We start from the raw sequence: 17,568 nt of genomic DNA on the forward strand, positions 1-17,568 counted from the left end.
AACTGTTTAAATGCTACCTTTTTTTTTTTTTTTAAAGCAAAATAAGTCTCCCAGATTCTTGATTCTCAGTTAAACCAATGAACTTGCCCCTCTCCATGGACAGCAGCACTGAAAGCAAACAGAATCTGAATCCTACACAGAAAGTATTTCTGTAGGAGCTTGTTAGTTATGCAAAGCTTATGTTCTTTGTATTAATTCCTGAAGCATTCGGCTATAAGCAGCCATGTGCAATTGCTCAGTTTCAGTGCATTTAAAACAATGAAAGCTGCTACAACACGCAGATGTATTGAGATTAAAATGCCTGGTTACATTTTCAGGGTCCTAAATGTGTTGTATAGAATCGAAAGGAGAATCTTAGACTCTGGTGAGCAGAAACTTCAGGAAAGAGGAGCAGCTGCATTAGGCAATGCAAAGCGCATGCGAGGGCATGTGTCTGGAGAACGGATGATTTTCACTAGAAAGGGGTGTTGGGATGCCTGTGGAGGAGCAGGAAGGAAGGGCAGTTGAGCAACCCAGAGGGTCAAGCTTGTAAAACTGAAAAGTTTCTGTCACAGGTTTGCCCCCCCCTTGAGTGAGAGAGGTATGTGATGCTATAGCTATTTCATTAGATTTTGGTGTAGGAAGACAAAATCTTTGCTGCCTGCAAATAGCCTCTTATCCGGTGCCCTTCATTAATGAGACCAGTTTCCAGATGCAGAGAAATCACTAAGGATACCAAGGAACTCTGCTCCTGCTGCATGCATTGCACGTGCTCTTTGTCTTACTGGCAGCCAACACATTGCACCAGTACTCACCTTGCCCTTTTTCTTCTTCTGTACAAAAAAGAAAAGGCAATTAAAAAAAAAGTGTTTAGAAACAGAATTGTAGATTTTATGCATGTTATGCAAACCTGATGGTAAAATGTCATTTTTTCTCTTTACCCTTCTCACGTTTCTTTTTTCCATTCTTACACAGTTTTCAAATCTCAAAAAAATGAGGGAAAATGCACCCACCAAGAAACTGCATACTGAAGGACAGAAATTGCAGAAACCATAGCAAAACAGTGTCTCATCTCACCTGGGGCTTTGTCTGCTTGAATAAAATGTCTATTGTACCTTTAGCTCTGTGGCTCTGACTATTCCTCTTCTTTTTTCTAGCCCATCATTGCAGTGGAGATTGGACTTCTGTGCCCACAGATCAATGTTATCTGAAGTGGCAATTAAATGCCACCAGATCTGGACACGATCTTGTTATCATGACAGCAAACGAAAGGGGAACACTTCTGAGAAAGGCTTGATGGCACTTTGTTCTGTGCAAGACCATTTCCTCTGATTTTTTTTTTTTTTAAAGACTAATTAGCTCGAGTGTATTCCCATATAGATGTGTAAAACCCCAGGCTGAAGAGTTAGAGCTTGTCAGGAATGCTAGTTTGAACCGGAATATCAGTAAGATCCCTTTCCTCTTCAAAATAAGGTACTTTTTTGCTTTATTAGATGAGATACCAATTTCACAGACAAATCTCTGAGCACAGAGCTAGGCCTCCTACTCACAACTGACGGAAGCAAAGGCAATGCTTAGCATCCAGCTTCTTTATGCCAGGAACAGATTTCAAATCTGGCAAAAGATTTTGGTCTGTTCAACATAGAAAGTGGTGTATATAAAGCAAGTGTTAATAAAAGTATCTTGAGAAATACGGCCACAAAAGGTTTCCTGCCGTAGGTTTCCCTAGATGTGATGGTCCTCCCCTCCCGACTTCTGTTCACATACAAAAGACACACAGAACAGTGCTTACCGATGGACGCTCTGCTTCAATCGTGGTTTCAGCCTCCCTAGAAGAATGCAGAAAGTAAATGAATCAGGAAAGTGGATGTTCCCAACCTTGGTTTTTTCTGTAGCGGGTTTGTAAATAGCCATTTGAACTTTCCAAACAGGCAGTGGTGTGAGCTGGCTTCCAAGCGTTACAGCTGCAGGCTCTCGACATAGCTTTTCCCAATTTGAGCTGAGCATCCCAAATACCACTTCCAGGAGCACTGCTGCCTGGTTTACTCTTCTAAAGAGCCTCGATAACACTGAACTTTGACCGCTGGGAGTAAAACAGAAGCTGTTTGGCCTAAGCAAAGTGAAAATGGCTGCAATTTGCTGAGCTCTGGGAAACTAGTTGAAGAGCAGGATAGAAACGAAATATCTACATACTTCTGTGTTTCATTCGTGACTGAAATTAGATCTGGTTCAATGATCTATCTGGCCAAAACTTTAGCCACTGGCATATAGCAATAAAACCTAAACTGGTTCATTTGCATTATTAAAAATGGCTAATGGTATGTTTACAAAAGATATCCTGCAAGTTGTAAGCTTCCCCAAAGACAATTCAAAGTAGGCTCTTGACTGAAGCTGAGGGAAATGAGCAAAGCTCAGGGAAATGAGTTTGCAGCTTGGAGTTTGTAATGAGGTTAAGAAAATCAAAAGCAAGGTGTAGCAAACGGGGAATGTGAGTATAACAGAGTAGCAAGCTCACTTCTACCTTTATGGCCAGATGGATGGATCTGCAACTTACTCTGAAAGACTTCTTTTCTCTGAGAAGACCCTCAGGATGAATTCTCCCTCCTGGTGGGGTTCATATGTTGATGGGATGACAACATACTCGCTGGGAGGTAGCCGGAAGCGCTCGGAGATTTCTCGCATGTTTATATAGTTCTTACTTCTAGCTTTGGAGGCGTTGTAGAGGAAAAAATCCTTTTGCAAGTGGTGCTTAGTACCATGCATCTGCAGAAATAAATGAGTCAATTTGTCTTCAAGGAAGTCTTACCCATTTCCCACGTGTCTTGTCATGCAGGCAGTATGTGGTTGGGACAGAAAAACACCAAGGAAGCAGGAGCTTAGCAAGCAGGGAGCTGACAAGGGATGCTAGCTGGGAACAGATACAGAGTCTGTCACCTTTAAGTTGCTACTGGCTGGGTCTACTTGGCTTCTGAGGGCTGCTCCAGGGCCCACCCGCAGAGCGTTGGCTGACTTCTGCTGTGTAGGCACTTTTATCTAACTTTTTGTTGGATGATAAATGGTGTACAAACAAAATTCAGCTACTTTCCTTGGAGGGTGGCAAGGCAAGGAATGGTATATGCAAACTCCTACGTGCAGTGAGGGTAAGGTGAAGGTGCTTTCAGTGGAAACATGTCCTTGCCTGAACAAAACATTAATTCTGTATCTGGTAAAGAAACATGATAATCAAATGTTACATTGATTCAAATATGAAAATTAAGTCAAGAATCTTGGGCTAAGAACTCTTGTAAGGTCTTTGCTGCAGAAATAAGCACCTGTAAAATACTCAGCAACGACAACATTCAGACTGTAATCGTCGTGTTTTCCAGGTAACATAGCCTTTAGGTGAGCTTGTTTGCAAAACTTGTGATGTTAACGATTCAGCTACTGGCAGGTTCAGAAAAACTTAATTGGTGTGATTTTAATACATTTTCTTCAATGGCTGAAAATACCATTTGTTTTCCAAACAAATTCTGAGACTATAGAGAAAACTCTGTGGCTGCAGGATACAGGCCATTGGCATTATTTGCAGGAGGAAACTGAAGTGGTTTTGGGTGCTTCTGTGTGGGGTGCAATGGCAAAGTGCTCGCTGATGCTGCTTCCTGCAGCCCAGGCTCATTGACCGACTGTGCAAGACATGGCCCGGTCACGTACCAATAGAAAAGAAGGACAAAGGAAAAGGTGCAGGTAAAAACGGGGTGTGCGTGAGAAGGAATTAAAAATTCCTCACAAAAGCTTACTAATAAACAGTCAAAGCAGAAAGGTCAGCAGCTTCACTTTTGTTACATCCCTGAAAACGAACTCGACTGGACAGTTTCCTGCTGACTTACAGACAGGCACAATAGTTACGCTAGCTGTGAGCACACACCAAGATGTCAGTCTGCCTCCGTTCTGCTCATACCTCTTTGGGCACCTTAGGAAGAAACAAAGAGAAGAAACAGTCAGAGCTGCCAGGTGAGTCCACTTGTTTATAGATCGTACAGAAGGGCGTTCACACAGATTTCTGGGGACACAGCCGGTAAATAAAATGCCCCAACTTATAGAATTATTCTAAGCAATTTCTTCCTTCCCAGGTTTCTTGAGATCTGCATGAGATCCGATAAGAGCTGAACTAAATATGTTTGTGCAAGGGACTGAGTAAATTGACTCCATGAAGTTGATAGCAGGGGCAGAGGTTAATTGCTATGTGTCTTGGATGTCTGTTTCCTTTTTTACACTATTCTGTTTATGAGATGTTTAGTTTCAGCAAGGATGAAAGGGAGATCAAAGGCAAAGGACACAGGGGAAAGAATATGTTAAAATCTGGCACTAAATCACCATAAAACCTAGAAAGTGTATTACTTATAGATGGGGTAAACCCTGAGGTTACTGTGGACTGAAGGGTTAAAAAGCCTTGAATTTCCTTTCCTTCTTCCAGGTTTTCCCTGAGTTCCTCGCGAAGTAAAAATTGCAATTCATGTAGTCAGGCTGAATGATTCAGTGACTCTCTTGGTAAATGCTTGCTGTCAGGTTTTATGACCACAGTGCTAAGAACAAAGTCTGGTGCTAAGAACAAAGTCTAGAGCTGGTACCTCATAGATGGCAAAGCCAATGGTGTACAGGTTGGCTCCCAGCTTGCGTTCTTTCCTCCTATTTTTCTGCATCAGTGCGACAAGGAAGCTGCAGACAACCTCTTCATCCTCAGGATCATCATCTTCCTCCAGGAGCTTCAGGCGGTACTGGGGATTGGTCCAAAATGTATCTGTGAAATCCCACCAACCCAAGGGAAACATGTAAAGCTTCAGTTTTCTAATGATACTTATGATCAAAGAGAACTTTCAAGTTCCCCGTACATGGCTCCTGAGGGAAAGGTTAAAATTGGGCTATTATGCATATACTTTCTTATGTGTTATGGGTTTTACATAGTTCTAACAAAACTGCACAGCAAAGGATGACATAAAATGAAGAACTGGCACCTGAAAAACTTCCAAAGCACCTAAAGCTATCATAAAGTGGGTTTCCCAAATAAAATCTAACTGTTAGAGTGAAATTCATCGCTCGTATCTTACCTGGGGCACTGTGAGGTATTTGAACAATGATTTATCTTTGTCAGGCCTGCCTTTTGGGCTGACGAGGTGCTGTCACAAACCTAGTGACAGAAGATTCCAGCTACAAAATCGCATGCCTTGACCACTGAGGAAGCAAAGCTTTTTCATATGGCCAAGCACTGATAAGACTAGTATGGCTTAGCCTGTGGGATCTAATACAGTCCCCATCAAAGAGGCCTTCTCTCTCTTAAGACTCGTTGCTCACCTGGGTAATTGCGGCAACCGCCAGCTGAGCAGCCTCTCACCCAGCGCCCTTCATTGACTGACACAGTCCAGGTGTGGAGTTTATCAGCTTCCAGAGTATCAGGTGTGAGGTTACAGATCTCAAGTTTTGTGAAGTGCCTCATGAAATCTTCAAATGATATCCTGGAGGAATTGAGGGGAAACTGAACCCAAATGGATTTACATGGTGGGCAGTTGGCTAGAAGATCCTGGTGAGGTGGAGGAGGGTGACCCATGTTACTGTCACTATTCGGGCAAGTTTGCAGTGGGAGAGCCATGATTTCCTAATGCGTTTCACCTGCTGGTTGGTCAATTAACACAGCTACAGCTCCAAACTGGGGGAATCTGGGCTGAGAGGTACATGGGAAGGGTGATGGAGAGCTTGTGGAAGTGTGGCATAATTAGAAGGACTGTGCTGGTGGCATTCAATAAACCCTGGTGGGAGACTGGGGATCACAGAGCAGGGCTTACTGGGAACATGAAGGTGATCAGGGATTACTGCTATGGTTTTAGCAGATTTAAGCAGTTCAGTTTGATTAATTTTTGCTATAGTTGCACATCTCCTAGAGAAACACAGGTTTCTGACTGATACTCTCACCAGAACTCCCCATCCTCCATGATCTTGTGCTGCAGGCGGATTTTCTCTGCGTCGTTAATGAAGTTCCACTCATCTGACCTTCAGACAAGTACACAAGTTAGATTATGATTTGCAACACAGCTTTCATTAAAATTTCTACTTTTTACGGTAAGCCTCGTAGAATGGAAAGCCAAGAGTCATCTTGCTGCATACATGTACTTTTTAATTTGTGAGCTTTGCAACCATTTGTTCTCAATGCTACCCTCCTGTCCACGTGCCCAAATAAAAAAGGAATTGCCCTACTCCTCTCTGCCTTCCCTTCAGACTTCTTAGGAGCTCTCAAAAATCTGCTGAACTGTGTTCATTTTAGCTTGAAGACAAAAGTGTTTGCAGACTGTCATTGCTAGAGTAGCTATTGAAACTCCTTTTAGTAAAACCTGATGAGAAGCTTTATCCAAACTTGCTCATGTACTGACATCTTGATTCATCCAGTTCTTCCATAACTTAAAATATTTTTCTACTGTCACATCTTGCTTTGCAAATGGACATTGCTGAACTTGCCAGACAGTAAAATCAGATTGACTGGAGTTTCTTTTCATTTCCATTGGTTAAAGCCACCCTTAACATTTCTTTTAGGTACTCCTTTCTTTTTACAGCTTCAGCTAAGCACTCAACTATGCTCAACTTCAAAGTGCATGTGTCAAAATGACAAAGGCAGTTCAGATACCTCATCATGAAACATTAGGGTCATGCCCAAGCTGCATAAGGGCAAATAAAGCTGGTTTGGTTTTTTTTTTCCAAAACACACAAAGCTCTTTTTTACTCACTTGTCACTCCAAGGTCCATTCCATTCCACCTGCCCCCAGGGGTTTCTCAGCCTTACCAGACGTATTTTTTCCCCTTTAAATGTTGTCTAATTGAAAAAGAATGCAATAAAAGTAGACTGAGAGTAGGTTCAAAAGGAAACATTCTCCGTGTCAGATTGCTGATACCAGCTCCTCCAGTGATGGTGCGTTCCTGGGCCATTGCCCAGCCTGAAGTACTTGGGGTGAGTGCGGGAAGGCTGTAAGACCAGGAGGTGGCTGGCTGTGGCCACCTTTGCCTAAGCAGACCATGGTAGAATATCCATTTCCCCAGAAAGCCAAAACTTGGACAGGTTTATTTCTCCAGAAGGCTTTCATTTATTTAAATATAAATTTTGTCTCCTTAGCTCATAATTTATTTTGACTCCCCCCCGCCCCCAATCATAGCTTTGCTGACATGCATGATTCTAGGCCCGTGTAGAACGCAACTCCCCACAGCTGGAGGAAAGGGACTGTACCTACCTCTTCCACGGCCGTGACAGAGTAGGCGTGACCTTTGACGAGCCCGCAAGACATCCGGGTTTCATACTGCATTGGCACTATGGTCTGTTAGACACAAGGCAAAAACTTGTAAGAGTCACGCAAAGCTCAGCTGCTCTAAGGCAGGTATCGCCACCCAGGGCTTCTGGAAGGAGGATGACACCGTTCAGGTGATAGGGTTTTTGCCTTCTTCTCTTCTTTGCGTTTGCAAGGTGGCCAAGTTTAGTGCCCTCAGAATTAATGTTGCTGGTTAGAAAGGAGTGAAGCATGGACTAAAAAAAATCAAAAAGTTAATAATATCAATTGGAAAGGACATTTTTGTGATCTACTTTTTCCCTTTGTAGGTTACTACTTTTTGCACTCAGAACATGCTAGTATAAAGCACGCTTATTCAAAATAATTAGATTTTCTATTAGCAGGACTATTCAGTGCTTTCTGGCACAGTATGTTGTATGGCTCAGTAAGGTTATTACATGTTAACTGGAAACAGCAGAGCAGATCAACAGAGGAATACTTTCATCTTTAAACATGGCTGCAATCTTATCACAATGACACCCTATTTAATACACCATTCCTACTAACTTATATTATTTTCTTAAATAAATTTCCTGTGGATATTTACGTTTTATTCCATAACCGTTAAAATCCTCAGGATGGAATTTTTTTTCCCACAGACATTCAGGAAGAGCATGCTTTCTTCAGCAACATGTTGTTCAGGTGTAAGTACACTTGCTGTCTTTGTAATCAACTGTTAGTGTGTCTGATAGATTTTTATTTGCAAATCTCAGAATGCTCTTTATCTGGGAGATAAAGAATTGAGAGGAAGATGGCAGGTGCACATAGTCCACTGTATTTGTAGGCGAAATCACTGAGAACGGTGGGAAGGGAAGACTCTGCTACGTACACGTGGACTATGTGCAAAACTTCTCCTCCTCCATTACGTCTGCCACTGAGAGATGACTGCAATGCCCTGCCAGTAACTCTGCCTAAATCAGAGGGCCTGGGGAAGGCAGGGCTGGAAATGGAGAATTAGTAAGGTCACACAGATACGATCTCAGCTTGCACAGGGAGGATCTCATCCAAGCGTTTCCTGGCTGTCACAATTATTTTCCATTATTTCCCTTCTGCTCCTGTTCCTTTTTTAAACTTGCTCCTGTTTCCATACTTTTTATGCCTATAACCTCATCTCTATTTCCTTTTTTCTTAATTTCTACTCATGTTGTTACCATCATTACTTATCAGAAGCCCTTTCTGTCTTTTCTGCTTAAGAATATTAGCTTCTGCTGGTGCCCTGGGCCACTTCTCTAAAGAGCTTCTGAACTCTGCACTATCATCTGCCTCTTTCCGTCAAGAGTCACGATTTATTTTTTTTTCTGGTAATGGCTCAGGAGCGTGTGTAATAACCAACAGCAAAACGGCTCAGGGTTAGCAACTACAGAGAATTTTCTAACCTTCTTTGAATAGACAGTCACGGGGGAGGAAATTCCCCCAAAACGTGGGTGATTTGGGCAGCCATGCTTGCAAAACAAGACAGTCATACTGGGCTTTCCTGAAGAATTACACCATTTCAGTCTTTTAGGAAGACTAAATATGAGTGTCAAAAGAGGAAAAATCAGCTATTTCTGCTGCAAATGCAGAAGACAGTTTGTGCAACCAAAAGTTTTAGATTATGTAATTGGGGTGGGTGTTGGGTTTTTTCTTCTCTGTAAAGTGAGAGAGATAATTTCATTGTCATGGAAATGCAGTTTCCTAAAGCACAAGGTATGACAGCTGCCTGTCAGAGAGAAGAAGAAAGCAACATGTCCCTCTACAGATTTGGAAGCTTTTAAGTTTCCCAATATGGGATTTTCCATTAATGATTTTAACATCCCTCTCTCTATTTTGCTAGGTACCTAGGTATGCTAGAGTTACTTTGCATTTTATCATACATGTAAAACTCGACACGTTTTTCTTTTGCCTTGTTACATGTTTTAAATGAGGATCTTAAAGGCAGTAATCTACAAGGAGCCTCCTGCGAGCAGTCATCCACCGGTGGCAAAGCTCCATAGCACTCTCTGTCTCAAAGTAAGTTTACCAAGAGCTTTTGTGCCTGGAGTGAGGGCTGTGAGCTTGCATTTTCTTTCTTTTACAGCCCCTCCACACTCAGGGATCTTGTTCCATTCAAGTATTTTAATTTTCTCACTCTCTCCATCCTTCAGAAGCAAAGGACTTTATAAAATCCATTAATCATGTCCAGTTCCCAAATACAATAACTGATGTGCCACATATTTGGTGTGAATTTGCTCTCCACTTCTACTGTACAGGTAAACTCTGGGAATTGTAAGTTTTTGCCACAAGCCAACAGCCCTTTGCCTCAGTATCAGCAAAGCCCTCTAGTATCAGTCACTGTGTTTGAAAGGACTGAAATCCTTTAATGCATATGTCAAATAGCATCCATAAGAACAGGTCTCTAGTGTTGGGATAACTCAGTGAAGCCAAATAAGGATTTAAAAGCATGGATTATATGTTTCTCTAACTGTTCTGTCTATAAATAAAAGCACTGTGAAGTCAACCTGTTCTGGAAACATACGAACCCAGGCTGGCCTTTCATCTGTCCCCTGGTAGTCTACAGTGGGGTGAGTCATCTGCGCGTTTTCTAGATTCTTCACCATTTTAGCAATCAGTTTCCCAATGTCACTCCGAGGAGCTGATCCATAGGAAAAGCCTAGGTTATCCTGGCACAGAGAATGGGAGAAAAATAACATGCAGAAAGAAGAGTCAGGGAGAGAGAAGAGAAATGATACAAAAAAGATGAGTAGTAAAAGAAAGCCTAGATATCGTCTCTCTCACTACATACTAGATGGAACTTCTCTCTCACTGCATGCTAGATGGTCCATACTTATCTACAGTGGTTGACAGCACTGGTTGTTCTTCTGCCTTCACTGCAACTTCATACTCCATAATGGTTATTGAAGATAGTTTTCTTACTTCCACTTTTAAATTAACCTCAGTAAATGAAGACAACTTAAGACTGTGTTGGCAGTTGAAGGGTTGATTTCCCAAGCATTTGCACACTTAGCATCTTTGACATGAAAATCGGTGTCTTAATGGAGTTGCGGCACCCCCCAACTAACCTCATTTTACTGGGTGAGGGCACTGAGGGTGGGGGTGCTGGTTTTGCTGATTGCACCCCTCCTCCCTGCCTCCATGTTCTGCTTCTGTTCATTTCCCTTTTGGCTCTTGCTGTTTGCTAATGTGTGGTGTCTAGTGGAGATTACTCCATCTCCTAGAAATGGATGTTTGCTCTGTGGACTAGACAAAGCAGTTCCAAAAGGTGGCATATATTTGATTACTCATGGAGAGGTCCCTCTCCTCTGCTATTTCTTATGGCTTATCTGCAAAGTTCACATAGACTCACATCAATGGAGCTGGCCATGAGGGATCCTCTGTCAATGGCATGTTTCATGATTTTATAGATATCTTTAGGGGCATCCTTTATCTCATAAAATTCTGTGACTCCTCCGGTGAAGTCCTCCATGGCTTCGGTGGTGTTGCCTCCTTTCAAAGCTTCATATGACCCATGGAGTCTTGGAAAGAGAAAGGAAAAATAAGATTATCTTTTACACATATAAAGATACCTACCTATATATTTTTTATACATAATACATATTTATCTTGTCTGTGTGTGTATCTAAATAAAGATGTGTAAACAGACATACTAAAAAAACCCCACAAACCATCTGTTTGGGAACCCTCAAGTTAAAAATTTTAAAACATGCCACCTGCACACATCAAAAAAAAAAAAAAAGGAAAAAGATGTTGAGACTCAAATTTAGACCTCTGATTGAGCAACAAACACCCCTAGAAAATATGTTTTACCCCATCCCCAATTCTGACGCATGAGAATCTATGGGAAAAGGCACTGGTATGTGCGGAGCCTCTCTACACGCTCATCATAGGTCCTGTACGCGGTGGTTTAACCATGTCCCCAGCCAAAGCCTCGGCGGGTAGCCCGGAACGGTCTGGCAGGTTGTTTTACTTTGCATAGGCTTTTTCCAGGAGGGCGCTCCAGAACTCGTTGCGCTGGGAGGACTTGGTAAACACCAGCTGGTTGTTGTACGTGGGTAAGCAGTCATCAATGACGACGTCCACCCAGTCTCCATAGCGCCAGAACTGAATAAAGGCAAACAGAGAAAAAACCTCTAGGTTGACTTGGTACAGGGAGGGGGAGCCTGGCTGAAAAGCTGAAAACCCAGGCTGAGAGAGGAGAAATGTGGACGTTAGCTGCTTCATAATATGCCAAAAAGTGATGGCTTTTGGGAGGGAGGCAGCTGGACTGAATTCCCCCTGGTGACGCATGAGGGACAGTGAGAGGTCCCTTAGGAGACCCAAGGGAAATACAGAAAGCAGTCAACCTTCTCTGAATAAGTGGTTCTTCAACAACTTTTGGGTTTTTTTTGACAGACCAGCTGCTTGTTAACCTAAAAATAGATGCTCTTGCCAACTGCCAGCCTGGCTGTGCTGGCTGTAGCACTGCATCCGAGCAGCGAGGCAGGACCGGGCACCTGTTGCTATCCCTTATGCGCAGGACACAGAGATCCACAAATGCTTCCTTGGTGGGTTAATGCTCCCTAATTGCCTGGATAGGCTGGCCCTTCTGTGACTGCCCTGTTGGGAGAGTTTAGGGTGAGGCAATCCAGTCGCTCTGCCTTCCTGGCTGTTGCTCATGCTTCCGAAGGGTGGAGAAGTGAGAGGGAAGAGCACGCCCAAGAGCGGAACTCTCTGGCAGGTAAATACAGTTACGTGTGCTTCCTGCTGGATGAAGGAACTCACCTGGAAGTGAAAGATGCCAGCATAGTTTTGTATAAAGGACTGGTCATGAGGTATGACTCTGCAGAGTAGTTTTTTATTCAGTGTCAGGCAAGCAATGGCAGCCAGGAACCAGCAGTCACCTGTAAACAAGCAGAAGTGGCAGACAAAATGAAGGAACAGAGCAGCTAGAATCAACGGGGAAACCTGAGATACTGCAAAGTGACATATTAATTCTCGGCAGAGCATGCCATCGCCTTTCAGGAGGGGGCTCTTCTCCATGTGTTCTGCAGTAGTTTAGCACTTTATTTGTGCTCTGGAAATACCCACTGGCATCATTCATGGCTAGGTACAAGCCTGTTAAATAGACGGTGTTCCCTGTAATTTAGAAAAAGCCTAAAATCTGATGAGTACTGATACCTGTGTTAAGATTTCCCTGTCCCATGTGAATGCCTATCTGATTTCCCACCTTAGTTCGCCTTCCAAGCTTAGGACAGAGACCAGCTGAGAGATAACCCTCTCCCAGGTGGAGCTCTGTACAGCTGAGGTTCAGTCTCTCATTTCCATTTTCTGCTCTCAAGATAACCTACTGTCCCAATCATCATTCTGTGGGGCCTCTTCCCTGCTTCATTGCTCTGACACATTTTCCTCTCTTTGAATCTGTGTCCGTGCTGTTGTAAACACTGTCCCCTTTAGTGCTTTTCAGTTCCTCCTTCAGACTCTTGCACAAGTTTGCTGCCTCTGTGGGAGCTCTGGGAAAGTAATTTGCTCCCATAGTACTTCTGTATTCAGCAAAGGATGCCTCAACCCTTAATTAAACCCGCCTAGCTGCTACTGGAAGCGAGGTTGTAGGGTAAGTATGCCTAAGCAGTGTGAATTAGGGGGGTGAGAGAGTTATACAAGGTAGTGAAAACTAAATCTGATTGCAGAGATTTGTAAAAGAAATTTATGAAACAGGTGGAGTGATAAAACATATAGACATGCATATAGGTATATATTTTGAAAAGCCAGTTCTATATGAAGAGCAGTACATTCTAAGTTACCTATTTCCCCTTAGGAAGGATGTGGGGTCAGCTGTGAACAGGAGTTTTCTAAACTCTACAACATTCAGCAGAAGTCAAAAAGGTAAACAATGCTCTGTGTAATTGGGGAAGGAATGGAAGGCAAAAGAGACAACATATTACGTGTGTAAACTCATTTGCGCCTACACCTTGGCAACCGTGAAGTTCTGGTCAGCTCAAAAAGAAAGGAAGTTTTAAATAAATTAAAAAAAAAAAAGTACTGGGAACATGATGAGTCAGAAGCAGCAAACAACACTTAAATGAAATGATTAGCACACATCAGGATGTATTATCTTAGGAAAAAGATTGCAGGAGAAGTTATAAAACCATGAAAGACACAGGAAAGCTGAGTGGGGAATGACTTTACAAAGCAGGGCAGGCAGGTGCTGCATGGGTGGCTGTTGTAGAGGCATTGCCTGTACCTAAGCAGTGGTTCTATTTGTCAAAGTATCTTTGAGCTTCTGAGCTTAGGGTCTTCAATATCGGGGTTGTCCTTGAGTACAAGGCACACTTAGCTGGAGGCCTTCAGAAGCTCCTGTATGGAAATAACAGGACTAAATAGCTGAAAAAACCACAACAGTAGCTGATTAGATTTTTCTCTTGATCAAATAACCCCTTTTTATCTCTTATTCTTGTCTTAACTAATTTTGTCCCTCCTCAAAGCCTGAAAGAAAGGCCAAATGGTGCTTTGTAACATACTCGTGATATTAGTTAGTGAAAAGCAAAACCCCCTGCAAAGCATCTTTCGCTTAAAATTCTTCCCTAGATTGCTACGAGGCAGGTACCAACAATTTGCTCTAGAGAGAAGGAATCAGTAGATGTGTAGTGGCACACCGAGGCAGAGGATTTCAAATATCACCTTGGAAGCAAAAGAAAATTGAGTGATGCAGACTTTAAAAAGTGCAGAGTTGAAGTAAGAATTTCATACCTAATTCTCCTTGGCAGATATCTGTTCTGTTGGCTCCACCGATAATAAACCGTGGATTCTCACAGATTTCCTGTAAAACATAAACAGGTGGATGAGCAGGAAAAGCATGCATTATGATGCCTGTTTGCCACAGGAATATAGGCTATTTTAGGACAATTGTTTCCTGTAAGATAGTTTCTGGATATCAGATTCTCTTGCAGAGTTTTCAGCTGCAGTTTCACTATGAAAATGTTTTGGAATCTGGATGTTTCAGAGTTTTCTCCATGTATCTACAGGGTCTAATATCTAGGCTGTATGGGGGTTCAAACACATTAAAATGAGAAGAATAGGGAAAAGTATTTTTCTACTCAATAATGAAAAAATAAAAACACTGGAGGAGGCAGGAAAGCAGGTAGGTGGAAGGAGCATCAGGGAACCAGATTAAATTCTTTAAAAATGACTGGAGGTTTAAGGTGTCCAATTTGCAGTAACTAATCTGCTGGGGCATGAACAGGGTTGACGAATGCATTTCATGAGGAATGAACCCCAGTAATACTCCTTAAAATTTGTCCAGGATCAGATATTTAATTCTCAGGAATAATCAGCTGCTGGTTAAGTGATTTTATTCTTTTCCTCATGTCGCAGTATTTAATTGCCCATGCTGCATTCGGAAATGTACACAGGCATCGTCTGCCTCTGAGGACAGGAAGCTCTTCTTTTGTCCTGCACTTTGGGCAATGTATTGAGTTTGTCAGTATTTTTACTAGTACAGAATAGGCACAAGATGCTGTACAGGCATAAATAATTAAGGAATTGCCATAGGGAGGGAAGGACTATATAGGAACTACCAGCAAATGAGGTGGGACTATTGCAGGGTTACACAGAACCTTTTCTGTATGGGCAAAGAACCATGGGGTATAGGAAAGCCAAGGGAAGAAGTAGGTACAACCTGTCCTACAGAGAAAAAGTGTCCCTGCTTTATCCTATCTGTCATACTTAAATACTTGGCGTGGGGAAGAAAAAGAAGCCGCTTAACTTTTGGACCCATCTCTTGTGAGGGTAAAGAAAGAAAGACGCTGCAACCTGAGGGCCACTTCCCTGAGCCACTGCAAATGGGGAAGAAGGCAAAGTATAGTCCAAGAACCCAATCTGATGGCAGGGCTGGAGTGGGAAGGAGAAAGAAGAAACAACTGACAGTTGCTTGTCTGGCATTACAGGCAGCTGATGCTACCTCCGCTATAGAAAGCTTTTTTCCCATGTCATCAGGGTAGCCCTGGACTTTCCCATACTCATGTTTCAGGTCTAGTAGTTTCACTTGGCTTGAGCCCACTTTTTTGTTCCTTCACAGTAACCGGCCGAGTTGCTTTGATGTAAATATTTGGATTAGTCATATAGTCAGATAGAGAGACCAGTGTCTGGCTCCCCCCAGCAGTTACCTTATTCTCCTCAAGGGAGGGAATGGAGGGATTGTTCTGTTGTTTTGGGCCTCAGTCAGCTGTCCTGGGGTCCACTTCTGTCAAGGCAGCTGTTTGAGATGCTTTCATGCTTTTCTCCACCCACGTGCTTTGTTGAAAGTATTCTTCCTCACATTGCTGTGGTGCTCTCTTGAAAACTAGCTGTGAGATGCCAGGTTTTTGGACTGCGTTTTTTCAACCTCTATTACTGTATTTTAGCTTGATCCTGCTTCTATTGAAGTAACAAGTTCTGCAATCCAGCATGCTGTGTTTTAGATGAAGGCAGTTAGATGGTGCCTAAGTGTTTCCAGATATTAAATGTACAGCAATGATTGTTCCTCAGTGCAATTTATTTCATCTTGGACCCGTTAGCTTTGGAGGATGGTTGGTAAAGGAATCATAAAATTGTCATATGGACTGATTTAGCTATGATAGAAATGCATTTAGTACGCTGTGGATATGCTTTTAATGTAACTCTAGTCCATCCCCACCTGTGCTCGTTGTGCTGAGTATAGTTGAAGTTACAGGGAAAGGCTTCAAGGTGTTCCAAGGCTGATAAAAAGTACTCAGCAGAGCGAGACGACCTAGTGTTCAAGATGCAGGTGGCAGGTCTGTCCTTCCAGCATTCCTGGCTGAGCAAGGCATTGCCCTTGATCTCTCAGGTCAAGTTATCACAGAGAATCCCAACAGGCTGCACTTCATTGATGCAATGAGTCATCTAGAAAGAGCCTCCCCTGACCCGAGTGCCTCAGACTGCCTTGGTACTACGCAAAGGACCTTTGTGTTCACTGGGTTGATTCAGTTCAGACTGTAACTTCATTACAAAGAGTCAAAGTTACAGCAAGGGAGACAGAGAATCCTAGGAGAAACCCATTAGTGGTGCACGCTGCTTTCTGCGCAGAGGGTACTTAGGAGTCTGTTGGAAGGGAGCACTGGAAAATGCAAACGCAGCATGCAACTAAAAATGGCGTTTGACCTTTGTTATATTTTCATGAGCTTTTCTTCTGTGTCAGGAAAAATCCTCCAGTCAACTTATACTGTTGCAGCAAAAGGCATTCACTCCTTTAAGACCTGCTGTTAATAAAATATGACATCCTAAGTAAATTCCCTAAACTGATCCTATCAAGTAGAGGAAGTGTTTTCTTTGGCCTGCCTAAAACAATTCATAGCCTCATGCTTCTCTCTTGGCCTCTCATGGTCCCGACCGTGCTATTAAACGGCTGTGCTGCGGACTTCAAGGCAGAGCTCGATGTTGTCATACACCAAGCTGGTTTTAGAGTTCCAGAGTTGGATTACCCTCAACTGAAAGGCCTGCCTTGGTGGCACTAAATGCCGTCTTTACTTTGTGGTGCTGCCTACACATTTTGTGATTGCTAAATTCAAACAGCTTCACACCTGTGCAGCTGGTGACCTGACTGATTCATTTTCATTCTAAGTAAAATCCACTAGTATGCTGACTTGATTTTATTTGGATTCATTATGAAAAGAAAAATCTTCCTGCTGATCATCTTGGCTGTGGAGGGGATCACCATAGGGAAGTCATCAAATCTGGCAGTTGATGCTGTGAGCAAGGAGAATGACAACGGTGCATTTGAAAGCACAGTGTCACTGCAGAGCCTTCCTATTAATGGCCTAATATCATTAGATCCAAACAGGACTGCAGCAGGACCTCTTGATACTCTGCATTGTGTTATGATACAGACTTCTTCTCAACTCTCAAAGATCAGTGATCTTGTCCCTGCTCTCAGCTGAGAGAAGGTCCCACAGGCAGCATGGGTGTGGAAGGCTGAGGCCATTAAGAAAGCGGAGCACAGCCCATCACTGAGCTGGGTATAACCTGGTGCAGGTGAGAATGGCTCCTTGGGTTTCTTTTACCTTCCATGAGTAAGCAAATTATTTAATATTATGCATTAACTGAGGGGGATTTTATTTCTCCTCTACATACCTAAACCATGCTCATGCATACTTTGAACAGAAACACTGGATGGATCCTGCAGTCTTCACTCAGGGAAACTTTCAGGGCTGTCACTTGGCTTTTTCCCAAACTGAGTATTAAGAGGTCTGCTCTGCGCATTCATGTCGTGGCATGGCAGTCACTAGTGGGGTAGAATTAC

General features: G+C 42.8%; 1 protein-coding gene across 6 annotated transcripts in view; it reads right to left on the reverse strand.

Moving 5' to 3' along the window:
* The window catches only part of CAPN3 (calpain 3), a 37,821-nt gene that overhangs the window by 10,979 nt on the left and 9,274 nt on the right, over positions 1-17,568 (reverse strand). For 2 of the 6 annotated variants that reach the window (XM_064462449.1, XM_009503483.2), the window contains exons 3-16: positions 14,022-14,091; positions 12,057-12,175; positions 11,263-11,396; positions 10,642-10,810; positions 9,818-9,958; positions 7,227-7,310; positions 6,729-6,814; positions 5,923-6,000; positions 5,308-5,468; positions 4,587-4,756; positions 3,917-3,928; positions 2,534-2,742; positions 1,772-1,808; positions 795-812 (exon numbers count right to left, since the gene is read on the reverse strand). In XM_064462449.1, the coding sequence (XP_064318519.1) occupies positions 795-812; positions 1,772-1,808; positions 2,534-2,742; positions 3,917-3,928; positions 4,587-4,756; positions 5,308-5,468; positions 5,923-6,000; positions 6,729-6,814; positions 7,227-7,310; positions 9,818-9,958; positions 10,642-10,810; positions 11,263-11,396; positions 12,057-12,175; positions 14,022-14,091 (1,488 nt within the window). Of the gene's footprint in view, positions 1-794; positions 813-1,771; positions 1,809-2,533; positions 2,743-3,845; positions 3,867-3,916; positions 3,929-4,586; positions 4,757-5,307; positions 5,469-5,922; positions 6,001-6,728; positions 6,815-7,226; positions 7,311-9,817; positions 9,959-10,641; positions 10,811-11,262; positions 11,397-12,056; positions 12,176-14,021; positions 14,092-17,568 lie in introns of those variants that run through there. The other 4 variants (XM_064462450.1, XM_064462448.1, XM_064462451.1 and 1 more) reach the window with 3 other exon arrangements.

Source organism: Phalacrocorax carbo, chromosome 10 (genome assembly GCF_963921805.1).
Source record: "Phalacrocorax carbo chromosome 10, bPhaCar2.1, whole genome shotgun sequence".
Classification (NCBI taxonomy): Eukaryota; Metazoa; Chordata; class Aves; order Suliformes; family Phalacrocoracidae; genus Phalacrocorax; species Phalacrocorax carbo.